Source organism: Aquila chrysaetos, chromosome 6, assembly GCF_900496995.4.
Source record: "Aquila chrysaetos chrysaetos chromosome 6, bAquChr1.4, whole genome shotgun sequence".
In the NCBI taxonomy this organism is placed as follows: domain Eukaryota; kingdom Metazoa; phylum Chordata; class Aves; order Accipitriformes; family Accipitridae; genus Aquila; species Aquila chrysaetos.
Window position 1 is genome coordinate 47721111 of NC_044009.1, and position 22988 is coordinate 47744098.

Consider the following 22988-nt stretch of genomic DNA (forward strand, 5'->3'; position numbering starts at 1 on the left):
TTTCCCTGATATTATCATTTCTGGAGTTCTTTTATCTGAGACAGTATGGCCATCTTTATGGTTTTTTGGTTGTGATTATGAGTGTCAACTCCGTGCAGAGAAGCAGCTGTGCATAAACCAGCTCTGGAAGTAGAAGAATGCAAGAGCATCCCTGGGCTGAGTGACTTTACGTCAGGCGTTACTGAACTGCTGGGGAGGAGCAGGCTGTCCCTGTGCGCTGTGCTGCTGCAGGGACGTAATGGCTCACTTGTGTGGAACTGGGGTGTCACTAACACGGTGGCACATGGTGAAGAATCCCTCTCAAAGTCATTCATGACAGGTCTGTTTGAAGAACATTTTGGAATCTGACCCTTGTCTTGTAAAAATTATTCAGACTCAAAACCACTGCCGCTTCGAGATGAATCCATTTCTGGTCCTTTTGTTAAAAGGAGTCTAAACAGCTGGAAGGAAACCATGTATGTTATTGAAGCACTACTTTAATCACTATAAGCAAACTCGTAAAATGCTCTTTTGATATTCTAATGTAAAACCAAATGCATGCTACATCCAGAAACTGAAAACTGCAGTAATTGAGCAAAATTATTTCAAAGTAGAATACTCACCATCCATCAAATGTGATAATGTGTGGATCAGTGAAAGAGTAGCAGTTCCCTGTTGGGAGGTCTCGAACTGTGACCTAGTTAAAATGAAATGTGTAATGAATACAGTCTACACAGCAGTTTTTCTTCATTACTGTTCCTCACAAAACATTAGGGGCAGGATTCATGTGTCAAGTACAAACTAAAATCTGACTTCTAAAACATGATTGCGAATGGGTACAAAATAGGCTTTGCTTTCAAACAACGGAGTTTAATCACATGCAATAAGGGAGTTCAAAGTGCTCCTATTCCACCTGATGTAATGCACTGTCTTTCTTTATCTGCTAAAAAGCGAAGCTCTTTTATTAAACTTTTTTGCTAAGAAGTAGATCATTCATTAAAATTATCAGGAAAGTAGAGTGCTTATTAAATTGTACTAATTTTAATGCCTGGAGTATGGTATGAAGTATGCTGTAATTAAGTAGTGTTAGCATATTTTAGTAGTAGTCACTGCCTGTCCCCTAATTTGACCTTAGATTTCCTGATACAGCATCTGAATGGCTGGTTTGTAGATTTGATGTCCAGGTTATTGATCGGGTACCGGTGACGAGGCCCCAAATCAGGCTGCTGGGGCTGTCTGTTTTGGGCACATGAATAAAAGAGGAAAGGATTTACTATAGCAACAGAGACCTTCAGCGGCATCAGCTCTTGGTTACTCGGGCACAAGCTGGGTCCCAGGCGAGTCCTGAGAGTCCTGCCGCCCTGCAAGGAGCAGATATACCTGCGAAAGCCAGAGGTAGGGCAGCTCCCTTCGAAGTTGCAATACCTGAATCTCAGGCAGTGCTGGGCCTGCAGTGCCACGTCTGCTCAAGATGGTGGGTTTTTTTCATGGCTGAATACTCTGCTATCCAGTTCTCAGAAATGCGAGACTGGGTTGTGTAGTGATTTTCAAAATGAAGAGCTCCCAGTCATGCTGGTGGGAGTGATGAAGTGTTATGGTTTTCCCACATCCAGCCTGCCAGGCTGATTTCTTGGCCAGGGCTGTTAATTCTTTGCTCGCTCTTTGCCCATGAGAAGTCCAGAGGTGCAATTCAGTTAGTTCTACCATAATCCACGGAGCGGGGAAGAAGAATGGCTGCTGTAGCCTTGTACAGTCTTTCGGTGACAAAGCAGAACTTAGCTTTTCGGAACAGTGGTGAAATTAAATAAATGAATAAGGAGTGAAGATAGAACCACACTTCCTGACAAAATTCCTCACCTGCAGCAAGATGTCATCTGTATTTCAAAATGCCCCTTAACCATCGCACAGAAACTGCTTAGGCACCCGCTGGTGTCTGGCATACCAAACTATCAGAGTGACGGTCTTGAGGGCTGAAAAACTGAACACCTCTTTGAACAGCATTTTGATCTGAGCTCAATCGTATCATTTGTATCTACAGTGTGATACAAAGTAGTGTCTCAGAATTTTCCCATTTTCTCCATGGCCGCAACCTTCCTAAGTAAAACCTTTGCGCAGAAAAAAACCACGTGGCCCTTTCTCCTCTGTTCTTTTCTTGCATGATACCAGCAGAAGATGCAAGTCCTAGTTGCAGGCAGTCTCAGTTTGCTGAAGAAATCCACCTTATCAGGTGTCTGAATGTGTCAGGATGTTCTGCCCACCATTTCTGTTCAATTTTCAGATAAATCAAAAATATTTGAACAAGTCTGAAGGACTAAAGATTATGTGGATTTTAATATATGGATTTTTCCTTGATATGTTGCAGGAACTGTGGTACATTAAGGCCTCTAATTAACTGCAAAGCAGCAACGGGGAAATGGGGGGGAGGGAAGGTAATGTCTGTTATGTTTCCATAGATCAAGTTTTTACTGAGATAGATGGAATTTATTATTAAAAATTATTAATTCAATTTCACACTTGCTACATTTTCATATTTTAATGAAAGCATTTGTAACTTCAAGAAAAAATATGGGTATGTGAGTGTACTAGACTGAATTAGCTGCAATTTCTGATTTAAGAATCTTAAAAAGTTTAAAAGGAACCTATGCTGGAGAGGAAAAGATATAGTCCCATGCTAGGCATTTTACCTTTGAAAACAAAAATTCTTTTGGTGCAGTTTAATCTCATCCTTTTATGAGCAAATCCACAAAAATTAGGGCAGTGAAATTGTAGATTTCATTGGGGGTTTGGTTTTGGTTACTTAAAATATACCAGCTTGGATGTGCCACTGCTCTGAGAAATTCAGCTGAGTCAAATCTGTGCTCTGATTTATTCTCTCGGGCAGTGGGATTACGGCTCTCAAACCTCCCAGCTGAGGCCCTGAAACAACTTCACAGACAACGGGCCGGTCCCTGCTCGCCACGCTCCTTTGGCCAGGCTTTCTGCAGGGAAAGTGTGGCTTGCCTCCCTGATTGCTTCTTATTATTTTTATTTTGGACATTCTGTACAGGGATAAATGAAGAGACAGAGCAGCTGCGTGTGCTGTCGGAGGCGTCCTGGTGATTCCTGGCACCGGCACGAGTTGAACATGGCTCTGCTGAGTCCCGGTTCTCCTTCCTCATTACCACGGCACTGCCTTTCCTCTGCTTTTTCAGAAACTGTTCTCCAAACCCTTGGTTTTCCCTCTCCCTCCTTCTCGAAAAGGTGCTAATTCCCTAACCTGGGTTCTCCCTCTCTCCTCTTCCAGCAGGCGCAAGCACGCCCGGTTACATCTATAACCCAGCTGTTGGCCTTACTGATGTGCTGACTAATAATCAAACCTAAATCTGTTAAAGCACGAAGCTTTATATGTTAATTTTCTTGGTGTATAAAGAGATTGTTTGGGTTTACTCTGCTGACAGCGGTCCCCAGGTGTTTATACGGTTAAGGTTTATCAGCGCCTCCTTTTCTTCGACACGAAACCTCCCATTTAAATTTGACCCCTTTTCCAAATTATTTTAGGACCCAACCTTCACATCCTTAGGTGTGTAAGCCCTCCAAAGCAAATCCCTCCATCCGACCGGTTCAGCTCTGAGGCGGCTGACGCGGTTCCCATCCTGAGCAAAGTCTGTCACGGCTGTCACTCTCAGCGCGGCGGCTGCACAGCTGCTTTCCGAGCAGGGCGCCTGCAGCAGATCCACCTGGCATGCCGAAAGGGCGACGTTCGGGGGCCCCAGTAATTGGCTATCTAAAATGAACACGAACACCGAGTCTGACAAGAGTTATCCAAACAGTTGCCCGTACCCTGTTTAGCATCCGACACAAATGGTTCGCATTCCAGGACGCACATACCTTGAAACCAGATGGGGTTTGCATGAAGACGGTTGTGACTGACTCAATCTGGCATCCCTCTGCACATCTCACTGTGCCTTTTTATTTCTTTTTTTTTTTTTTCCTCCCCCTGCCGTAGACAGTTTACTAAAATTCAGTGGTGCTTTTCTTTCCACAGGTGCTAATATTTCTGGAATGACAGTCTTATCTTTATGGGTCCATGCCCAGGGAATGAAGACGAGTAGTTCTCGTGACAAAGAAAGAGATGAGTCTGTGTTTCTGGAAAACGTTTATCTTTCCCTAGCTTTATTACAAGGAAGTATCTGCTGGGAGTTATTCAACTTAAAACAAACAGAAATTTTGATTTGGAAAGGGAGGGTTCTCGAGTCAGTTTTTAGTGAACTTTGGATCCACGACAAGAAGGCAAAAGCAGCAGATTTGCGTTTGTATTTTTGGCTTAGCTAGGTTATGGTCTTTACTTTCCCGTCTGTAAAATGATGATAGTTTTATTTCTGTCTTTCACAGAGGCATTGTGAGGATAAATTCACTAAAAGAATGTGGAAAAGTAACAAGCTATGGTGGTACTGGCTATGTAAGTATCTGTGATAGGTAGGGAAGTGATGGATAGTGTCAAAATCAATATGGCAATGGCAACCCAAGTCATTTATGCAGCTCTGCCTCTGCACATCATATCTTTCCTAAAGGGACCTCTCCTAGCAGCAAGACTGGTAGTGTCCACTTCTCTTGGGTCCTGACCCTTAATGTTGAGGTCTCAGGTAAAGGACAAACCTGGATTTTTAGTTCCATAGATGTGTTTTTGATTTACAAAACCTGAATTATGACAGCATTTGGTTCTGAGCCATCTGGTCTGCATTTTACATAGTGTGTATCTGCTCCTCAAGAAGTCACCCAACCCTTCACGAATCCTTTGGTGGGTAAAAAATGAAGTCGTGGCCCTACTGAAGCCAGTCCAAATCTCGCTGCTGATTTCAGGACCGCCAGTGTTTGTGACTAGTATTTAGTCTTCTGTTCCAGAACATTAATTATCAGCTGATAAGAACAAAGTTCTAGAAATGGTGGCAATGTAATTAATCTGATATGAAAATCACTTATTTTCATATCATTTTTCCCATTTGTGGAATTGCTTAATAATTTATAGGAGATGGCACTCAAGTGTTTTAAGATGGTATTTCTAATATGGTCAAACAATCAATGTTTTACTCCTTATGGAAAAGACTTATAAAATACAATTTAAATTAACCCTGTAGAGTTCTATAGGAACTGAACTAAAAACCTACAAATATTAATAGCATATTATCTCTCCTATCAAAGCCTTAAAGGTTGCCTCACATCTTATAGAAAAGTCCTGGCTCATTTTCAAGGTTCTTGATTCAATTAAATTGAAGGTTTCCATGAGGAATTGTTATTGCCATTACAGCCCCATGAGCTGTGCTCACAACCCAGAACAAAAGTTTAAAATCAAACAAAATCATCTTGTCAAAATAGTAATGATAAACTTAACAGAAGCCGAACTCCAGTGGCTCTGCTGTGCCTTGGCATTCATTATGATATTGTCTGAACTTAGAGAGATATTTCTGTGCTTGTAATTAGCTTTCTTATCACTTATTCCCTACATAATTAGCACAACAGCGTTGTTATATGGATTCAGTCAGACAAGGAGCTTGTCAGTTAATTTATTCGGTATAAACGAATCTCAGCTAAAATTGTTTTTATTTTCAATTTATAGCACTGTGGCTGACACTGTTTTTCAGAAGCCCACAATGTTCTTTCAGATAAACTAACGGACCCTAAAGACAATAAAGGCACAAAACAAATATGTGGTTATGCAAACACCCAGCAGCAGATACTCAACCTTAAGCGTATAGAGATATCCCAATTGATCATAAACAGCCCAAGTGTCATCCAAGGAAACAGCCTCAGGATGGAGCAATCAAGGGCTAGAGCTGGTTATTAGTTTAAGCTGCAGAAATGAGTTGATTAAAACTAACGGAAATTTTCCACCTCAGTGACAACTTCCTTTAAAGATTAGTTAATTGGTTGAGTTGTGCCTCCATCCTGGGACCTCTGGGCACCAACACATCAAGCCCATTGACAGCATGAAAAGAAAGCTGCTTCTGCAAGTCTTGCCTCCCCTCTTTCTTCCAGTCAAATACGCGTTGTGGGACCGGAGAAGACCCTGGCAAGGAGTCAGCCTCAGTCCGATCTGTCAAACTCAGCCTCCCCCACTTGAGAACTCCTGGACCATGCATTCATTGTCAGTGAGATTCTGAAAGGTTTTGTCGATGTCTAAGAAAATGTGAGTTAAAAAAATGACTTCGACAGTTTATGTGACTAATTTGCATTTGATCCTCATAAACGGTGGGTGTCTAAGTTGCTTGGAGTCCACGGGGACGTCCCACCACACACCAGCCTGCGCTCTTAGCTACCTCAATATCTAAGAAAATCTGTTCCCAGGAGCAAAGTGGATGTTTGCTTGATGGACCAGCAGAGGCTCTAAGCCAAGAGCAATATGTAGAACAGAGCAGCACTGAGCCATGGAGAAATGCAAAGTACTCCATGTACGAGAGCCAACACAGCTGCTGGAACCATAAGGTGCTGTTCAGTTTAAGATCACTGTGTTATGATACCATTTGAATTATTTTTTTCTTCTGTCTAAGTACTTGGCTGATGATGGGGAGAGAAAGGAGAGGGATTTAGAAAGGGAGAAATATCAGGAACTATCTGGGTTTTGCCAACATTTTTTTGAGCTGGCTTTTTGTGGGTAGAGAAACTGTGGCTGTAATCCTATCTCTAAACTTCTTTTTCATTGAGTCACCTATGGGAAGAGAAATAATTGTCTTGCTAGAAAAAAGATTGGGTGTTTTATTTAGTGCAAATGGAAAGTATATATATATATATATGCCCCTCTTGGTTAGGCATGCTATTCCACCAGACTAACCTGAGGAAAGCATTTACTGATTAAAAGGGCAAGAATTTTCTAAGGGACTTTGTCAATGTTTTCAATTAAAAAAAAAAAAAAACTTTAGAAGGAGAATAATATAAAAGCACAAGAATGTTTTTTTTTCCTCTATATTAAGTTAGACAAAAACTGTAAGCCAGCAAAAAAAAAAAAAAAGAAAAAAGGCTTCAGTACACATTTACTGAATAATAAATCTGCAGGTGAACTTCTTATTGATAATTAATGAAATTATTCTACCTAAGACCATTACTGCTACAAAAACTTAAAATGGAATTTTATACTCCTGGAATTTCAAATAAGTTCTTCTACTGATAGTTATTTTGTCCATAAATCTCAATGGACTACCATTCAGGTTATTGCTAGTCAGATATTTTTTTCCCTCAAAAACCTGCATGATATTATCGTCTATTTTATTTTGCAAACAAATATATGGCCTACTTTGTTGATTTTATGGTTTCTTCCCTTTGTTGTTATTTACATCTTATAATTTCTATTAGAATTCATTGTAACATAAACACAGGAAAAAGTAATCACTTTGATTCAATGCCAATTTGTAAAACTCTTACCCAAATCCTCAGTACTTAGCTGCAAAGTAATTTTACAGGAATCATCATGCCCAGGACAGGCAATGGGTACAGTGCTCAGAATGGTCAAAACATGCTCTTTGCCATCCTCTGCAATTTGTAGTGATTCTGGTAAAAACTAGAAATAAGAAAATAATTTTTAGACCATTTTGACAGCTTAATTAGGCAATACTGATATTTATGAAACTTTGAGTGGTTTTAATCAATTATGAAAAGATATAATTGCTTGTAAAATAACAATAATCTTCGTAATAGTCTTCATAATAATAATTTCGTAATAATGATCTTCAACTTTATAAGGGGAAATTGTTGTTAAAACACTTCAACGTTCTTGGCAATTAAGAAAATGTTTGCAGTTGTCATATATAGTGTCTAATTGCTTCTCATCTTCTAGTCTCAAAACAGGTTTTTATTAAGCATGATACCATAGAATTTATTCTTTTTTACTGTCCCTGGTTGAAAGGAGCTCCCGTTCCATTGCACTAGGAGACATACCATGGCCTGAAGTAGGGCATTACCTCATGGTCATGGACTCTGTGTTGGTACTCTGCCCCAGGTGCAAAGCGAGTGCAATTTTTGCCCAATTCCTCTTCCCTGCTATGGCAGGAAGAAGGATTTCTCCGTACATAATGTATTACAGCTTCGGTGGTTCGTGCGCCGGGAAGACAGCTCGGGTTGTGCCGTTTCTGTCTGTCTGTTCTCCCGGGGCAAGAGCAGAAACAGCGCTCGGGGCTAGTCAGAAATGGGAATTTCCATACCCTGGGAAATTCTGACATGTCCACAAAACCCAAAACTGTTCTTCAAACATCTCACAGAATGGGCTGCCAGAGTTTTCAAACACCATTCGTGGAGACATGAAGCTTAGATACTCCGAAGATCTCAAAATCTCCTGGACTGCCAGACTGACAGTCTAATCCTTGAGCGGGACTAGACCTGGTTTTTGCACTCAGTGTGAATTTATCTTCAGCAATTTGGTTTTTGTAGCGCTTGACCATAAGATGATGGATAAAAATTCATTTTTATCTTCACTCTGTTCTGGTTTGGTTACAATGAAATTCTGCATCCTTGTAGGTGTGTCTTCCCATTATACATAACCACCAGAATACTTTGGGGCATATTTACTAGAAGATGTATTTTTTCCACATTCTTTATGGTGCATTAGTGTCAACACCTGCACACGGTGTTGATGGGTGCTTTAGGGCCTTTTACAAACAGACTGAAAGCCATTTTCTCAAAGTGAACATAAAAGCAGCACTGGTTATGATGATCAGGGCTTATGTTTCTGTGTCTTGCTTTTCGGAGCATGTCAGATAATGTATAAATATTCTCTAGGGATATGCCAAGTCAGTAAATCAGGGCCATTGGCATTACCTTAATCCCAGCATAGAAACCTTTGCTCTCTTCAGGCAACGACTGCTGCTCAGGAGTGTCCCTCGTAAAAGCGGTGACAGTGCAAAAGACCTGTAATAAATAACCAGCATATGCTATAGCTTTTCTTGAAGAAAACTCATATAATTATTCATATAATTATTCCTGTTGATCAGAGTTGTCAAGCTTTTTTTCTACTGTTGAAACATATTTCAGGGGTTTAGGCTTTAAAAATATTTATGCCTAAATCTTGAGATTTGGAAGATTTTTTGATGCATTTAATCAGCAAGAAACATGGCTTCTGTCTTAATTAATAATACTGAATGCTTACAATGTGTTTTCTTTGCAGTTTTTCAAACACCTCGGTTAGTGATATTAACTCGTTTTAATTAGGGAGAATTTCATTGTTCATAGATGTTACTGTCAGGATTAGGACATTAGCCCTTGGGATCCCAGACTTCAGTCTGTCCACTGGATCAGATATCCTCTCTCTGTACCATGTTTGTAAGCAGGTTTTTTTTTAATTTAAATTAGTTTGACAGTCATCCAGTCTCAGAAACTGTGTCAGCAATATAAGAAGCTCCTTTTTTTTTTTCTTATTGCATTATAAAAGATGATGCAGATGTGCCTACAGGGTTTATATTAAAAAAAAAATAATTCCCCCCAAACAAAAAAACTCTGTCAGACACAATGTACAAGGCCATTTAAGTTTTATTCCTAGCACAGTCACGCAACCTTTATCTCTGCTGAAACCGCACACCATCTGCCATCTTAATGTTTCATTGGTTTCAGAAAACCCAAACTGCTAACATAATTTCTAGGATCGTAAGATTAAACTACAGAAATTTTCCTTAAAGCAAACGACAATAGGCTCTGAAACTGTAGTTCTGAATTTTTTTTTTTTTTGGCCTATTCTCGGAAATGAAGTAACAGATTGTGTCATACTAAATCAATTCCAAATAGTCAGATGGCATATTTATAGCTACTGCCTTTTTTAAGCCTCGAGTAACCCATGAGGAAGAATTGGACCAATCTAATTTATTTTCTATTATAATAAACTCTTTTGGATGGATTTTCCATCACCACTCACCGGCCGTGCTGCTCTCGCGAGCTCTCACCTGCCAGCTCAGGCACGACCCTCATGACCAGTATCAGCAAAACAAGATCAAAACCAGAATATTCCCCTATTCGTCTGGTCAGGTGGGCATAGGTTACATACCACTCTGGAATATTTCTTTTACCACCCTAAAAAACCTCTTCGTTACCATCAAGTCATGATTTTCGTCCAAACTGAAGAATCCTCTTTCTTAACTCATTTGCACACAACAAAAATGCCCCACTGGCAATACAGAGTCATTTGTATGGCTATGGGAAAAATTAAGCATTTTCTATGCTCTTCAGGTGGATTATTTCCAGTCCAGCTCAGTCCCGGGTTTATGTGCCTTTTAGGTCATTTTTGCCTTCATAAATACTCTTTTCTGACAGCTCCAGCCAGTTTAGCTCAGAGAAAGTGGTGTTATTTTTCTGTTACCTAGATGGAAGCCTTGAGGTCGTACTGGGTGTACTGGGGGTGGTGGGAGACATGGACCTCACAGAGGTACTTTACAGTTAAAATTCCTCAGATACTTCATAGTTAGCCAGTTTGCTTCCAAAGGAGAACAAGTCGTTGTCTCCTCAAGGTAATAAGCCCCTGTTATCATTAGATATTTATTATCTCCAAGCATTCCTTAAAGGCTCGTGTTCAGATTACAGAGTTTGCAGAACAGTTCTTCTGCTGGGAAGGCAGAAGGCGAGCGTTGATCTTCCTCCTGCTGCTTCTCCTACAGCTGCCACAGGGAGAGTCTGCAAAATCAGGATCTGACAAGGCGGCGACAACAGAGTTCAGATAACATATATTCCCTCTATTAAAATAATACTGATCCCCTTGCAGAGCTTATTGAGCAAACTGAATGCACCTGCATTGCAGATACTATATTTAAACTTGTCGGGCTGTTTGCACTTTTGGCTTCACTGCTTTTTACTTAAAATGTTCACACGGAGACTTCACTCTAAAACATGTCATGTGGAGCATTCCTGCCAAGCAGGGAGCTCTCAAGAGAGGCAGCAGGGTTGCACATGAGGATGCCTGGCACTAACGGAGGCACAACCTGGTGATCTTCCCCAAAGCGACATCCTGGGAAATGTCAGAACCCAGCCTCATTCCCTGCAAGCATTGTATTTTCTCACATATATATTTTAGAGGTACATTTTATTGATAAAGCACTGTGGTGGGTTGACCCTGGCTGGACGCCAGGTGCCCACCAAGCTGCTCTATCACTGCCCTCCTCAGCTGGACAGGGGAAAGAAAAACATAACAAAAGGCTCATGGGTCGAGATAAGGACAGGGAGAGATCACTCAACCAATTACCATCACAGGCAAAACAGACTTGACTTTGGTAAAAAATTAATTTAATTTATTACCAATCAAATCAGAGTAGGATAATGAGAAATAAAACCAAATGTTAAAAAACACCTGCCCCCTATCCCTCCCTTCTTCCCAGGCTCAACTCCACTCCAAATTTTCTCCACCTCCTCCCCTCCCAGCAGCGCAGGGGGATGGGGAATGGGGGTTGGGGTCAGTTCATCACACGTTGTCTCTGCTGCGCCTTCCTCCTCAGGGGCAGGACTCATCACTTTTGCCCTGCTCCACCGTGGGGTCCCTCCCACGCGCTGCAGTTCTTCACGAACTGCTCCAGCGTGGGTCCCTCCCGTGGGCTGCAGTCCTTCAGGCACAGCCTGCTCCAGCGTGGGTCCCCCACAGGGTCACAAGTCCTGCCAGCAAACCTGCTCCAGCCTGGGCTCCTCTCTCCATGGGGTCACAGCCTCCTTCGGGCATCCCCCTGCTCCAGCGTGGGGTCCTCCCCGGGCTGCAGGTGGAGATCTGCTCCACCGTGGACCTCCCTGGGCTGCAGGGGGACAGCCTGCCTCACCATGGTCTTCTCCACGGGCTGCAGGGGAATCTCTGCTCCGGCGCCTGGGGCACCTCCTAACCCTCCTTCTTCATTGACCTTGGGGTCTTCAGGGTTGTTTCTCTCACATATTCTCACTCCTCTCTTGGCTGCACTAGCACAGTTTTCTTTTTCCCCCTTCTTAAATGTTCTCCCAGAGGCACTACCACTGTTGCTGATGGGCTCGGCCTTGGCCAGTGGCGGGTCCGTCTTGGAGCCGGCTGGCAGTCAGACACAGGAGAAGCTTCTAGCACCTTCTCACAGAAGCCACGTCTGTAGCCACCCTGCTACAAAAACCTTGCCATGCAGACCCAATACAAGCACTGAACACTAAAATAAAAAATTACTCTGTAAAAATACACTGAGATATTCTTAGACTATCAGTCCATTCCAGTTCTATCTTCAGCACTTTTGGAGATTACCACAAACTTTGCAAATTCAAAGTGTATGGACAGCCATCATGAGTTACATTTTATTTCTGTCTTTTATATAATTCCTCCCCTTGTAGTGCCTTTACCTTTTTAGGTGCATACTTCACAATCAGCAGATATGTTCATCGGCTACTGAGCTACAGGTTGACAGTTTGTCACATAATTATTATGATAGTCACTCTGAGGAGGGTTTTTTCTGCCTTCAGCTAAATACTAGCTCTTTTTCTCCAGTTCAGTAATCAAATTTTTCTTTCTCTTCTTCCCCACCCGCCCCATCTCAGGATGCAGCCTCTTTAAAGCAAAGAGATAAAAGCACCACTGACAGCAGTATGCTGATGGCCATGACAGGTTAGGCAGTATTTTTCCACAAACTCATTAGATCTGTTAAAAAAATCAAATTATATTTTTTCATTACCCCTTTTAAAGGGACAGAAATGTAAGGGTGCCCTCAGACAGGATGACCGGATTGCTTCTGGGTGTGGGCTGCTCCCTTTCCCCCATGGGCTGGCAGATCTTCCCATAGGGCAGAAAATTACTTCTAGGCACAAAATTCTGTTTGAAAAAGGCCTGTGCCCTGGGGCTGGGATGCTCCCTTGGGAAGGGCAGGATATGCATGCAGCTCATCGCTGGGAGGAGCAGCTACCCATTTCCCATCTCTCCAGCAAGCACTTGAGCTGTATTGTAGTGCCAGAGGCCCCACATTGGCAACAGCAATGTTTTAAAGTTGAAATATTTACCTTTACTAGTAGAGATCTTTCAAGGACTACATACAGCCAGGTACATCTCAGTAGGAGCTGAAGGTCTGGATTAAAAAGTAGGTGGAGGCACTTTCCTGACTCAGACATCCAATCTCCTGGGAGGAGTGGGAATTCAGCGATGCTGCGCCAGTCAGTAATTTATGTTGTCCACCGGTGGGAAGCTCCCTTCTCAACAGAAGGTACCGTTTAGAGATACCTCCTTCTTCCCATTCACTAGGCAGGGAAGTCTGCGTGCTGCTTGTAAGGTGCAGGTGCCTAAGCTGTGGGTGATTAACTCTATTAATTCCAGGATTGGATCTACCCTCCCAGCTACATCACCCGTGTCAAAAGGCCGGCTGGGGCTGCAAGGGTAAGAGTCACTCAGCCACACTCATGGCCTGCAGGTGAAGGGTTGGGCAGAGAATCAATCACGCCAGGTGAAAGGGTGTCTCACGATGGCTATCGAGACCTCGGAGCTGCTGTTGTCTGCTCTATTAAACGCTAATGGGCCGGGGTTAGAAAAGCCTCGAGGAGTCGCTCTGCTGGGAGCTGGGGAGCGTGTACGTGTGGGAGCGAGCTGTGGTTTACAGCCTTGATGAAAAGAGCAAAGGATGAGCAGAGCTGAAGGATGGCATTTCTAGGGAAGCCGGAGGAAAAAAAAGAAAACGGTTCTCATTAGCTCGAAGAAATGATCTGGCTGTAGGTATTTGCAGAAAGGGGTAGGAACAAAGTCTCTGGAAAGGCCTTCCAGAAGGGTTAGCAGGAAGGGGCAAGTAGGGAGAATCCGACTTCGAGTTAATTAATAAACTAGACCCTAAAGCTTTTGAACACAAATTGCTCCCTGTGATGGGCTCTCGGCTGCAGAAGGGAGGGAGCCGGTGCAGCAGCGTGACCCGACACTGCGGGAAGTCCGTCTCTAGTCACTTTGCTACTCACTATCTATAAAGAAGGCAGCTCTTTCTAGTTGCCAAATGGCCAAACAGTGTGTGGAGGCTGACTGTAGGTCATTCATCTGCTAAGGAAAGAAATTTTCCCAGGGTAGTAGTAAGGTGTCTTATCAGCTGCAGAGTTTGGTTCATCATCTCTTTGACCTTTTCTGCTTTAAAATCTCTGTTCAAGTCCACCCAGAGCTCTGTTTCTGTGGGCATGCTCCTCATTCTCTACCTGAAGGCTGAGAAAGAAATTGTAAACTCAGGTGTAACCTACAAACAGGCAGGTCTTCCTATTTCTGTTGTTGATTTTGTCAAGTCCAGTGGTTGAGATGGGATTAGTATTTAAGCAGGGGGAAATTTCACTCCCCTTGTGAGTGAAAATTAGTTATTTTATATATTGAGGCACTAATTTACAGTCTTTTTTACTGGGGTGTATTATTCTGCTCTTGCAGAGTGCCATGCAAAGCAGCCACTTCCAGCGCACAGCTCAGAAAGCCTGGTTTTGCTTAAACATTTTTATTTTACAATGCGCATCATAGTTTATGTACGGTGAAAAATGCTCCTCGCCGTATGAACTTTTGGATTGCTGTGCTGAGCAAAATCTGCACGGTTTTCTTCTAAACACCTTTCTTAGCATAACTCATTACTCACAGTGTGCCGCTATAATTTATAGATGGCTGTGCCTTGAGGGATGAAATGACCTCTGTCACTATCGCATAAATAAGGCTTAGGAATGCCAGGATTTTCATATCAGATGCAGTAGGCTTCTTTCAGTGTTTATATAGAAATAGCGGCATTTTATAGATTTATTTAAGGCTGCAATAGTTTTGCGAACATTATGCTGCCAACATTACTGATCTGAAATAACAAAATTGGAGCCCAAAGATGGGGGAGAAAAGCACACATGATGGCTATTAAAAAATAACTGGCTGTTTAGTCAATACAAGTTCAGAAATGTTGGCCGGTAAATCTCAACTCTTCTCTAAGGTTTGACTGTGTATTAAAATATATCAATAGATATTCTATTATGTGACTAACCTATTACCTGGAGACTTTTTGACAGATAAAAAATAGCGTAGATATCAATCACCTAAAAGGTGATTAAAAAAAAATCTTCTCACTTGGCTGTAGCTTTTTTATCAAGAAACGAACAGAGAAGATGCTGATTTCAGGCTATGAAAGCACTGAGACCAAACTCAGGCTATGTGCAAGTAGATGAAGAGTAGGTTAAAAAAAGCAAGCAGTTTTCAAAACGCTGCAAATTCTGCGTCCTGGGGGACAAATTCAGCTCTGAATGCCACCCATGCACCCTGGCAGTGTGCAGCCATGGGGATGCTACTACCGGGCTGTGGATGGTGAAGGGGAAAGAGAACTGGAAAGTGTTCTCAATTCACTGTCTCCTCTCTAATACGGCTTTTGTCAGTGGGGTTCTGACCTCCCTTTAAAGCTGCTTGAGAAACAAGCCTTCCACCTGCATCTTTCATGGGCAGGTGGAAGTTACAAATAGCCTCTGTGTGGCAGAGTTTGTTCCCCAGGGTCTGACTCTCCCTTTAGTGGTGTCACCTTTCCTTTGCAGTAGCCATAGAATCATAGAATGGTTTGGGTTGGCAGGGACCTTAAAGATCATCTAGTTCCAACCCCCCTGCCCTGGGCAGGGACACCTTCCACTAGACCAGGTTGCTCAAAGCCCCATCCAACCTGGCCTGGAACACTGCCAGGGATGGGGCAGCCACAGCCTCTCTGGGCAACCTGTGCCAGTGCCTCACCACCCTCACAGTGAAGAACTTCCTCACATCTAATCTAAATCTACCATCTTTCAGTTTAAAACTGTTACCTCTCGTCCTATCACTACATGCCCTTGGAAAAAGTCCCTCCCCAGCTTTCCTGTAAGCCCCCTTTAGGTACTGCCAGGCTGCTGTAAGGTCTCCCCGGAACCTTCTCTTCTCCAGGCTGAACAACCCCAACTCTCTCAGCCTGCCTTCAGAGGAGAGGTGCTCCAGCCCTCTGATCATCTTTGTGGCCTCCTCTGGACTCACTCCAATAGGTCCTTGTCCTTCTTATGTTGGGGGCCCCAGAGCTGAAGGCAGTACTGCAGGTGGGGTCTCATGAGAGCAGAGTAGAGGGGGAGAATCACCTCCCTCGACCTGCTGGTCACACTGCTTTGGATGCAGCCCAGGATACGGTTGGCTTTCTGGGCTGCAAGCACACATTGCTGGGTCATGTTGAGCTTCTCATCAACCAACACCCCCAAGTCCTTCTCCTCAGGGCTGCTCTCAATCCACTCATGGCCCAGCCTGTATTTGTGCTTGGGATTGCCCCGACCCACATGCAGGACCTTGCACTTGGCCTTGTTGAACTTCATGAGGTTCGCACAGACCCACCTCTCCAGCCTGTCAGGGTCCCTCAGGATGGCATCCCTTCCCTCCAGCGTGTCGACCGCACCACACAGCTCGGTGTCTTCGGCAAACTTGCTGAGGGTGCGCTCAATCCCACTGTCCATGTCGCTGACAAAGATGTTAAACAGCGCCGGTCCCAACACCGACCCCTGAGGAACACCACTCGTCACTGGTCTCCACCACTTACTAAGTTGCTTCAGGTTTACACCACTGGAGATGAAAGGAGAGTCTGTCCCTTTGTGACTTATTAGACACCCAGAGTGGGATGGCAAACACAGTGAAATGCTTTTTTTAATCATTATTATGTAAAACTGAATTATCAGTTACAGCTGAGGCTTCATTGCTTGGTTTTCACCAGTGATGATTTATGGATAATTATAATTAGTCAAATAGGCCATGAAGACCTTTAAAAAAAATCTAGCAAGGAAGAGAACATTTTAGTCTCACTAAACCCACTAAATTAAACATGTAGTTTCAGCAGAGGACAAAGAAGGGCTTACTGAAAACTTAATATAATAAAAATGGTCTTATAAAGATTTGGTGATGCTACTAGTTAACAGAACTATATTTTGTCTGAATCTCTAAGGATTGTTAAAACTAGACTTGAAGTGATTGCAAGTGAAATTATTTTGATGAAAATATCTCTTCATAACACAAACTTGTCTTAAACTGGCAGAATTTTCTGCCTCGTGTTGTAAAGTAAGTGAGGGCAGCATCAATCAGATTCTGAACTCAGGAGGCATAATTACAAGGAGAAATGAGAAAAAACTATCTAGATTGTGCTACTGTTATAAATGACTCATCCTTTCAAGAACTGGAAAAGCTTGTTCACATTTCTTAAACATCTTAAATATCTCAAAGAAGAGCTGCAAAATGCCAAGACTATTTCCAACCTGCTTTTAACACAAGGCCATTATCCCTGTTTATTTTTTCAGTTTGTTGTAGCATCACTAATGGTTCTTTGCCTATAAAAGTTATGAACCTAATTTAACTTTAAAAGTCTTGTTTCTGTACCATGAAAGGCCATGAATTCATACACAAGTCAATTTTTTCCACATCTTGTATTGGCTTCTGTTTTGTTGTTGTTGAAACTAGATCTGTGTTGCTATGTAAGCCATCAAATATACTTCTTAAAGATTGTTTTGTAATGAACTCTATCTTTCAGTATGCTATTGAACCAAGAATTTGGAATCAGAGAGGCAGAACACCATGAAAAAGACCATAAAATAAACCTCCTTCTATTTTAAAATGTACCATCCTTCTTTTCTGTGAAAAGATGTTATTGTGTCTCTGGTCCATGAGTATAAAAATTACTGAGTGCATATAGCTGAGCCTGCCTCTACTGCAAATTCTCGCTGCTGAAAGATACAAAAAATACTAAGCAAAAATTGGCTCAGGCACATGTACCTGCTACTCATACCAACTTCGTGGCATTCAAGCAGCAATGTAAGTGCAAATATTCAAGTTGCCTTTAGAAAATAGTAAAATGGATAGCTTCTGTGAACTCACTGCAATTCAAAGAAACGTTACAGATCCTGAATCTGGTAAATGCTATTTAATAATCTTGTGGCGAAACAGTTTTCTGCAGTAGTTGTAAGTATAACGAGCGAGGAGCAGCACTAATAAAAACACAACAAAATTTAAGAAAAGGATTTGATCCCCCCGCGTGTTTGACCTTTTTTGCCGAAGGCGAGGTGACATTACCGTGTCTCCCAATCTGAGATTGACGCCGTTCATCTCTACGTAGGAAAACGACTGCAGGGTGGTGTCACGTTGAATCTGCTCTCTCTTGCCAGGGGTGGACAGGCGCGACCAGACCACCACGTACTGCAGCGGCGGCTTTGAGGAGGGGCGGCTGAAAGCGCACTTCAGGTGGACGCGACCTTGCACAAGCTCGGGAGTTATCACCGGTTGCAAAGCCAGGCTTGTGAGTTTGTCTGGAAGAAGGAAACAAAAGAAGGATGTAGCACAAAATGTTATTTTAATATCACAGTTGTTCACTCAGCAAGAAGATTTCAATATAACTAAACATGGGAGAAACGCTACATTTTATGTTCTTGTGATTTGATTATTAACTATACAAGCAAGAAAATGTATTTCATACCAAGTGCAAAAATTGCTAATTGTATACTGACTACCCATTGTTGTTTTAATAGTTGACCTGGTTTTTTGTGTTTGTTTTTTTGGGGTTTTTTTTTATTTTGCAGTAAGAAAAATGTTATTGAAATGAAACAGATTAATACAAATTAATTACTCTGGCAAAGGCCATCAGCTTTGCATTCCCTGAAGCACAGCCTTTTGATCCAAGTTTTGCAATAAGTACAGAAGAGATATGAGAAATCATTATGTTGCAGAGGTAAACCGACTCTCAGAGAGCACCCAGCCCATATTGCCATGCTGTGAAGATCCTTTCCAGGCTGTTCTGGGACATACCTAGGCTGAGTCTGCTCAATATAATCTCCCTCTGCCCAGAATAATGCCATTGCTCTAAAAATACAGCCTGCTTTCTATAGGCTTCAACGAGTAATGAAGCCTGAAACTTTTCTTCCTGTTAAACTCACCTAGAAAGTAGAAACAAAAAGATGTATAATACTGTAGGGTGATGTTCTTTCATCTCTAGAGACTCAGACTCAAATGGAACATGAAGCTGGTTCAGATGCTTTGAAAGGATAAATTAAGTAACTTTTTGGGAGTAGTGTAGAAAATATTATGGAAGCCCAAGAGAGTAAGGTATGAGGCTGTTATAGCAGAATGAAGAACCAATATGTTAACATCTGTCCAGGGCAAATAACAGGAGGTAAGAAAAAGAAACAAGTTACTTAAAAAATGAATAAGGGCCAGTTGTTTATATCCTTTTCTCTTTTGTTTCTAAGGGAAGCTGCCTCAAACTGTGGCTCACATCATGACTTTCTGCAGGAAATTATTCCAGAAGGACGAAGTTAGGTGATCAGCTCATGGGAAGACGTGAGCAGAATTGCAAGCACGTACACCGCTTTTCCCAGCCGTGTCCTTTCTGCCAGGCTATGAAGCTTTAAATTCATTTTGTTTTGCAGCTCAGAAGTGCCGACCGATGTCCTGTTCCCGAGCCTCCAGCGGATGGGGCTGGGGGATTGACCCCGGCAAGAAGCCGTGACGATGCCAGCTGGACCCGGCTCTGGGGCTGCGCAGAGGCTCCTGTGGTGCGATGGTCACAGCTGAATTTAAGACAGTGAGTTAACAACCCCAGTAAAAAACTTCGGCTTTGGATGTTTTCCATCCAATACTTGATACTGCAAAAACATCCTAAAGACAAGAAGTTAAAGACTCGGGAGAGCTGCACCTCACTGAAATGCCCAGGAAAAAGGTGAAAGTTTCGACAGCAGTGGTAAGAAAAAGGCAGAAAGTCATTGGTTTGGGATAGATGGGGAGGGACAAAGCTTCTTTTATGAAAAACGCAGGCAGATTTACATTGCTAAACAAGTGTGGATCAACAGAAAGGACAAAACTAATCACCCAAAAGGTATTGGTAAAAAAATTCTTCAAGCAAGGGTACTGGAAATCTTATAGTTTAAAAAAAGCCAAACTTAAACTGTAAAATGGCTGTATTCAGCTAAAAAGTCATTTCTGAGACAGAATCATGGAAATTAAAGAGCAGTTTCATTTATTTTAATGGATATTTTTTATTTCAAATAGTGAATTAATCTCACTTTCTTTGAGCCTTTTTTCCTCCCTCTTCTTCATGTGGGAATGTTAAAATATTGATAAAGATAAGAAAATAGATCTCTCTCTCTTTAAAATTTATTTAAGCTTGAATTTTGCCTGATTGAAAGGTGATGACCCTAGTTTCTCAGTGTGTCATGTCTCTGTCCAAAAATGCTGAAAGGAAAATATAAAAGTATTTTTTTCCTTTTGAGAAAGAACTGTCTTTTCTGACTAAATCCATATGCACCTGAACATGCTCTGAAGTTCAGAAGGTTTAACTGAGTGAGCAATTGCTTTCTGCTATTCCTTTGTTTCCTAGCTACTGAACAGAGGCTAGATCTCTTGTAGTAGGCTGAAAATTATTTCTGACGAGAATAACTATATAAATGTCATGAAAAAGATGTTATCTGTTGGGTTTTTTTTCTTTCTGGAGTTTCAGAATTATCTTTTGGGGGGGGAATACTGGATTATTGAAGATAAGTGCAGACCTTAGATAGAGTGTCGTGGGTACAGTGCCTCAATAAAACCGAGATGCGTCCGCTCGCTAGGTGTGCAACTTCAAGACAAAGTGGAGCCAAAGACAGTAGGAAAGGTTACATGTGAACTGTAACCAAGCAAAGAACACTTCAGTAATACACACCAGATTACATTTTGCACTGGTAGTAATAGCTATTCTTCAGGAACACCTTGGACTGCTGCTGATTTATTTTCTACACGGTCTGCATCTTGCTGGGAGCGATGCTTGACTTGCAAGGTCACCGAGATGTGCATTGCAATACCAGGACCTTTGAACACAGAGCCAGAGAGGCATATGCAACCTTATTGATAAATACTTCACTGATCCTCACCTTCCGCGCAGTAGCCCATGCATCCTTGAGTAGGCTGCAGGAGATACACAAAGAATTCCCCGCAGTTCCTGACGGCGACGGGTATCCGAAACAAGCAGCAGTCCTTGGTGCCCCCGAAGAAGACCTGCCAGGTAGCACAGGCCGTGAGCCGCTTGCTCTCACCGGGAACTGGCAGGGATTCAGACTTCAGCGACAGCCACACTGGAGCTTGCGTCCCGCATTTATTCATCTGAAGATGCACACAAAAGAAACCGTTTACAGCGAATGGGGTAAGACTCCGTGGAGAATCACTAAAACCCAAGAATTTGAGTGTGGTGAACTTGGAGGGTCAGTGAAAAAGCTGTATAGGTGGGGATGAAAATGTCTTGCTCAGTTTCGAGAGGTGACTTTACACAGATAAAATTCTCAAAGAACACAATAACTGGATTCCAAAGTATTTTCCTCTATTTTCGGTTGGTTTGTATGAAAGAGATGAAAGCATGTAAACAGGCTAGCTCCCTTCTTTGGGAAGCACGCTTTGGGCCACGCCAGCTGGCCATTCCCATCCGTGCTTCGTCTGTGGCAGAAGAAAGCAAAGGCTGACGGAGCACGAGGGGCAAGACGATTGCACGTCCGGGACACATAGTTGGGGCCTGAGCCTCTCCCTCATTCCTGAAGGGAAACACATCTGGAGGATATAAGAAGCACATGTGCAGGGTATACATGATGTGATCAAATTTTCTGGGGTTTTTGACCTTCAGGCTTCTATCTATTAACAGATTCTCTGAATACCCTGAACACAGGAGATCGCAAAGTAGAAGGGGTTGGTCCTAAATGGTTTAGACTACGGCATTTTGAGTCATGGCTGGGAGAGGCTGCACCAGATTTACCTTTCCCAACTTACAGACGGATGTTCAGGCATCTCGGATCTGAATTGCCCTCTGTACCTGCCAGGCTCTTCCCACTGACTAGAGGGACATGATTATCCAAAGATGCCTTTAAGTACCTCAGTAAGGAGATTAGGTATAATTGGAGCCTAATAAAATATACACAGCCAATTACAATGGTAACTCGTTATTCTGCACTGTTAACTACCATTTGCCAATATGCAAAGCATACAGATATTGGAGCTAAAGTTTGAAAATTATTACCAAATACTGAAAATAATTTACACCCAGATATCAGTCATGTTCCACAGAGCGTGACCGCTGCCGTTGCTTTGCATTTCTTCAGCCGGCGATAGTGAACTATCTCTAATAGTCCGACTCTGGGGACACGCTTCCTCCTGGTGTGAACATTTGGCTATAGATCACATTGAAAAAGAAAAACCCACTATTTTTTCCCATTGGCCTGGGTTTGCTGCTTCACTTTTTAAGATCAAAAGTTGTTTGTGACAGCAGGGGAAGCGGTGAAAGTCAAAGGATAAATTTATTAAGTCACGCGCCAGTGCCCTCCTGTAGTTTGAATTTTACCTGGGAGCTATACAAGCCAGAAAGCGGGGACGGGGAAGCGGGGGCTGCACACCCAGAAGAAGAAGGTATTTGAAGAAATTAAAGCATATGACATGACACAGTCTGATTTCCTTTTGGAGCTAGTTATTGTCAGGCTTCTGAAAACAAGAGACGCCATTAAAATTGTCCAAAGTCTTTTTTATCCCCCAGAAATGTGGCAGCGGCCGAGCAGAGGGGCTGACCCTGCCCTCCCGTTCAGGTGCCCGTGTCCCCAGTGTCCCTGCAGAAGGCACTGGAGGTCATCCAGCGCAGCAGGTCCCCGGGGAGAAACAGCGTGCCGGCGTTGCGTTAGCAAAGGAGAGGAGGGGATCAGCATGAAAATGCTTTTACTTGGAACTTTAGACACATCCCTTCCCTTCCTTTATTTAAAAGCCACGTTGCGTGTAACTTTTTAAGAGGTTTGTTCTGCTTATTTATCTACAGCTTTAAGGGACACCGGTGCTTTCTGTGCTGGGAAAAAATGCAGATGTTGGGAATTTGTTCTATCCTGGTGAAATTCCGACCTAGAGAATGAGATCTGATGTGAAGTAACATGTTTCCAAAGCGTGTTTATAAGCATACACCTGTCATTACACAGAAGGCTGGAGCAAACATCGTCCAGAGAAGAAGTACTGTACGCGAAGGAAGAAGGACGGGCACGGAGAGAAGGACGGCAACTGGAGCTCAGCGGTCTCTGCTTCATACAAATTTTATCTTCTTGCTGAGATACTTGCACCTTGAATTTCCTTT

The 22988-nt window shown here is 42.6% G+C and overlaps 1 protein-coding gene across 1 annotated transcript in view; it reads right to left on the reverse strand.

Annotated features, from left to right (window-relative positions):
• LOC115343179 (von Willebrand factor D and EGF domain-containing protein-like) overlaps positions 1–22988 on the reverse strand; it is a 190295-nt gene that overhangs the window by 120207 nt on the left and 47100 nt on the right. Inside the window, exons 3-8 of the mRNA XM_030018811.1 lie at positions 20770–20998; positions 17945–18177; positions 8761–8850; positions 7372–7507; positions 3525–3742; positions 603–676 (exon numbers count right to left, since the gene is read on the reverse strand). Coding sequence (XP_029874671.1) covers positions 603–676; positions 3525–3742; positions 7372–7507; positions 8761–8850; positions 17945–18177; positions 20770–20998 — 980 coding nt within the window. The remainder of the gene's footprint in view (positions 1–602; positions 677–3524; positions 3743–7371; positions 7508–8760; positions 8851–17944; positions 18178–20769; positions 20999–22988) is intronic.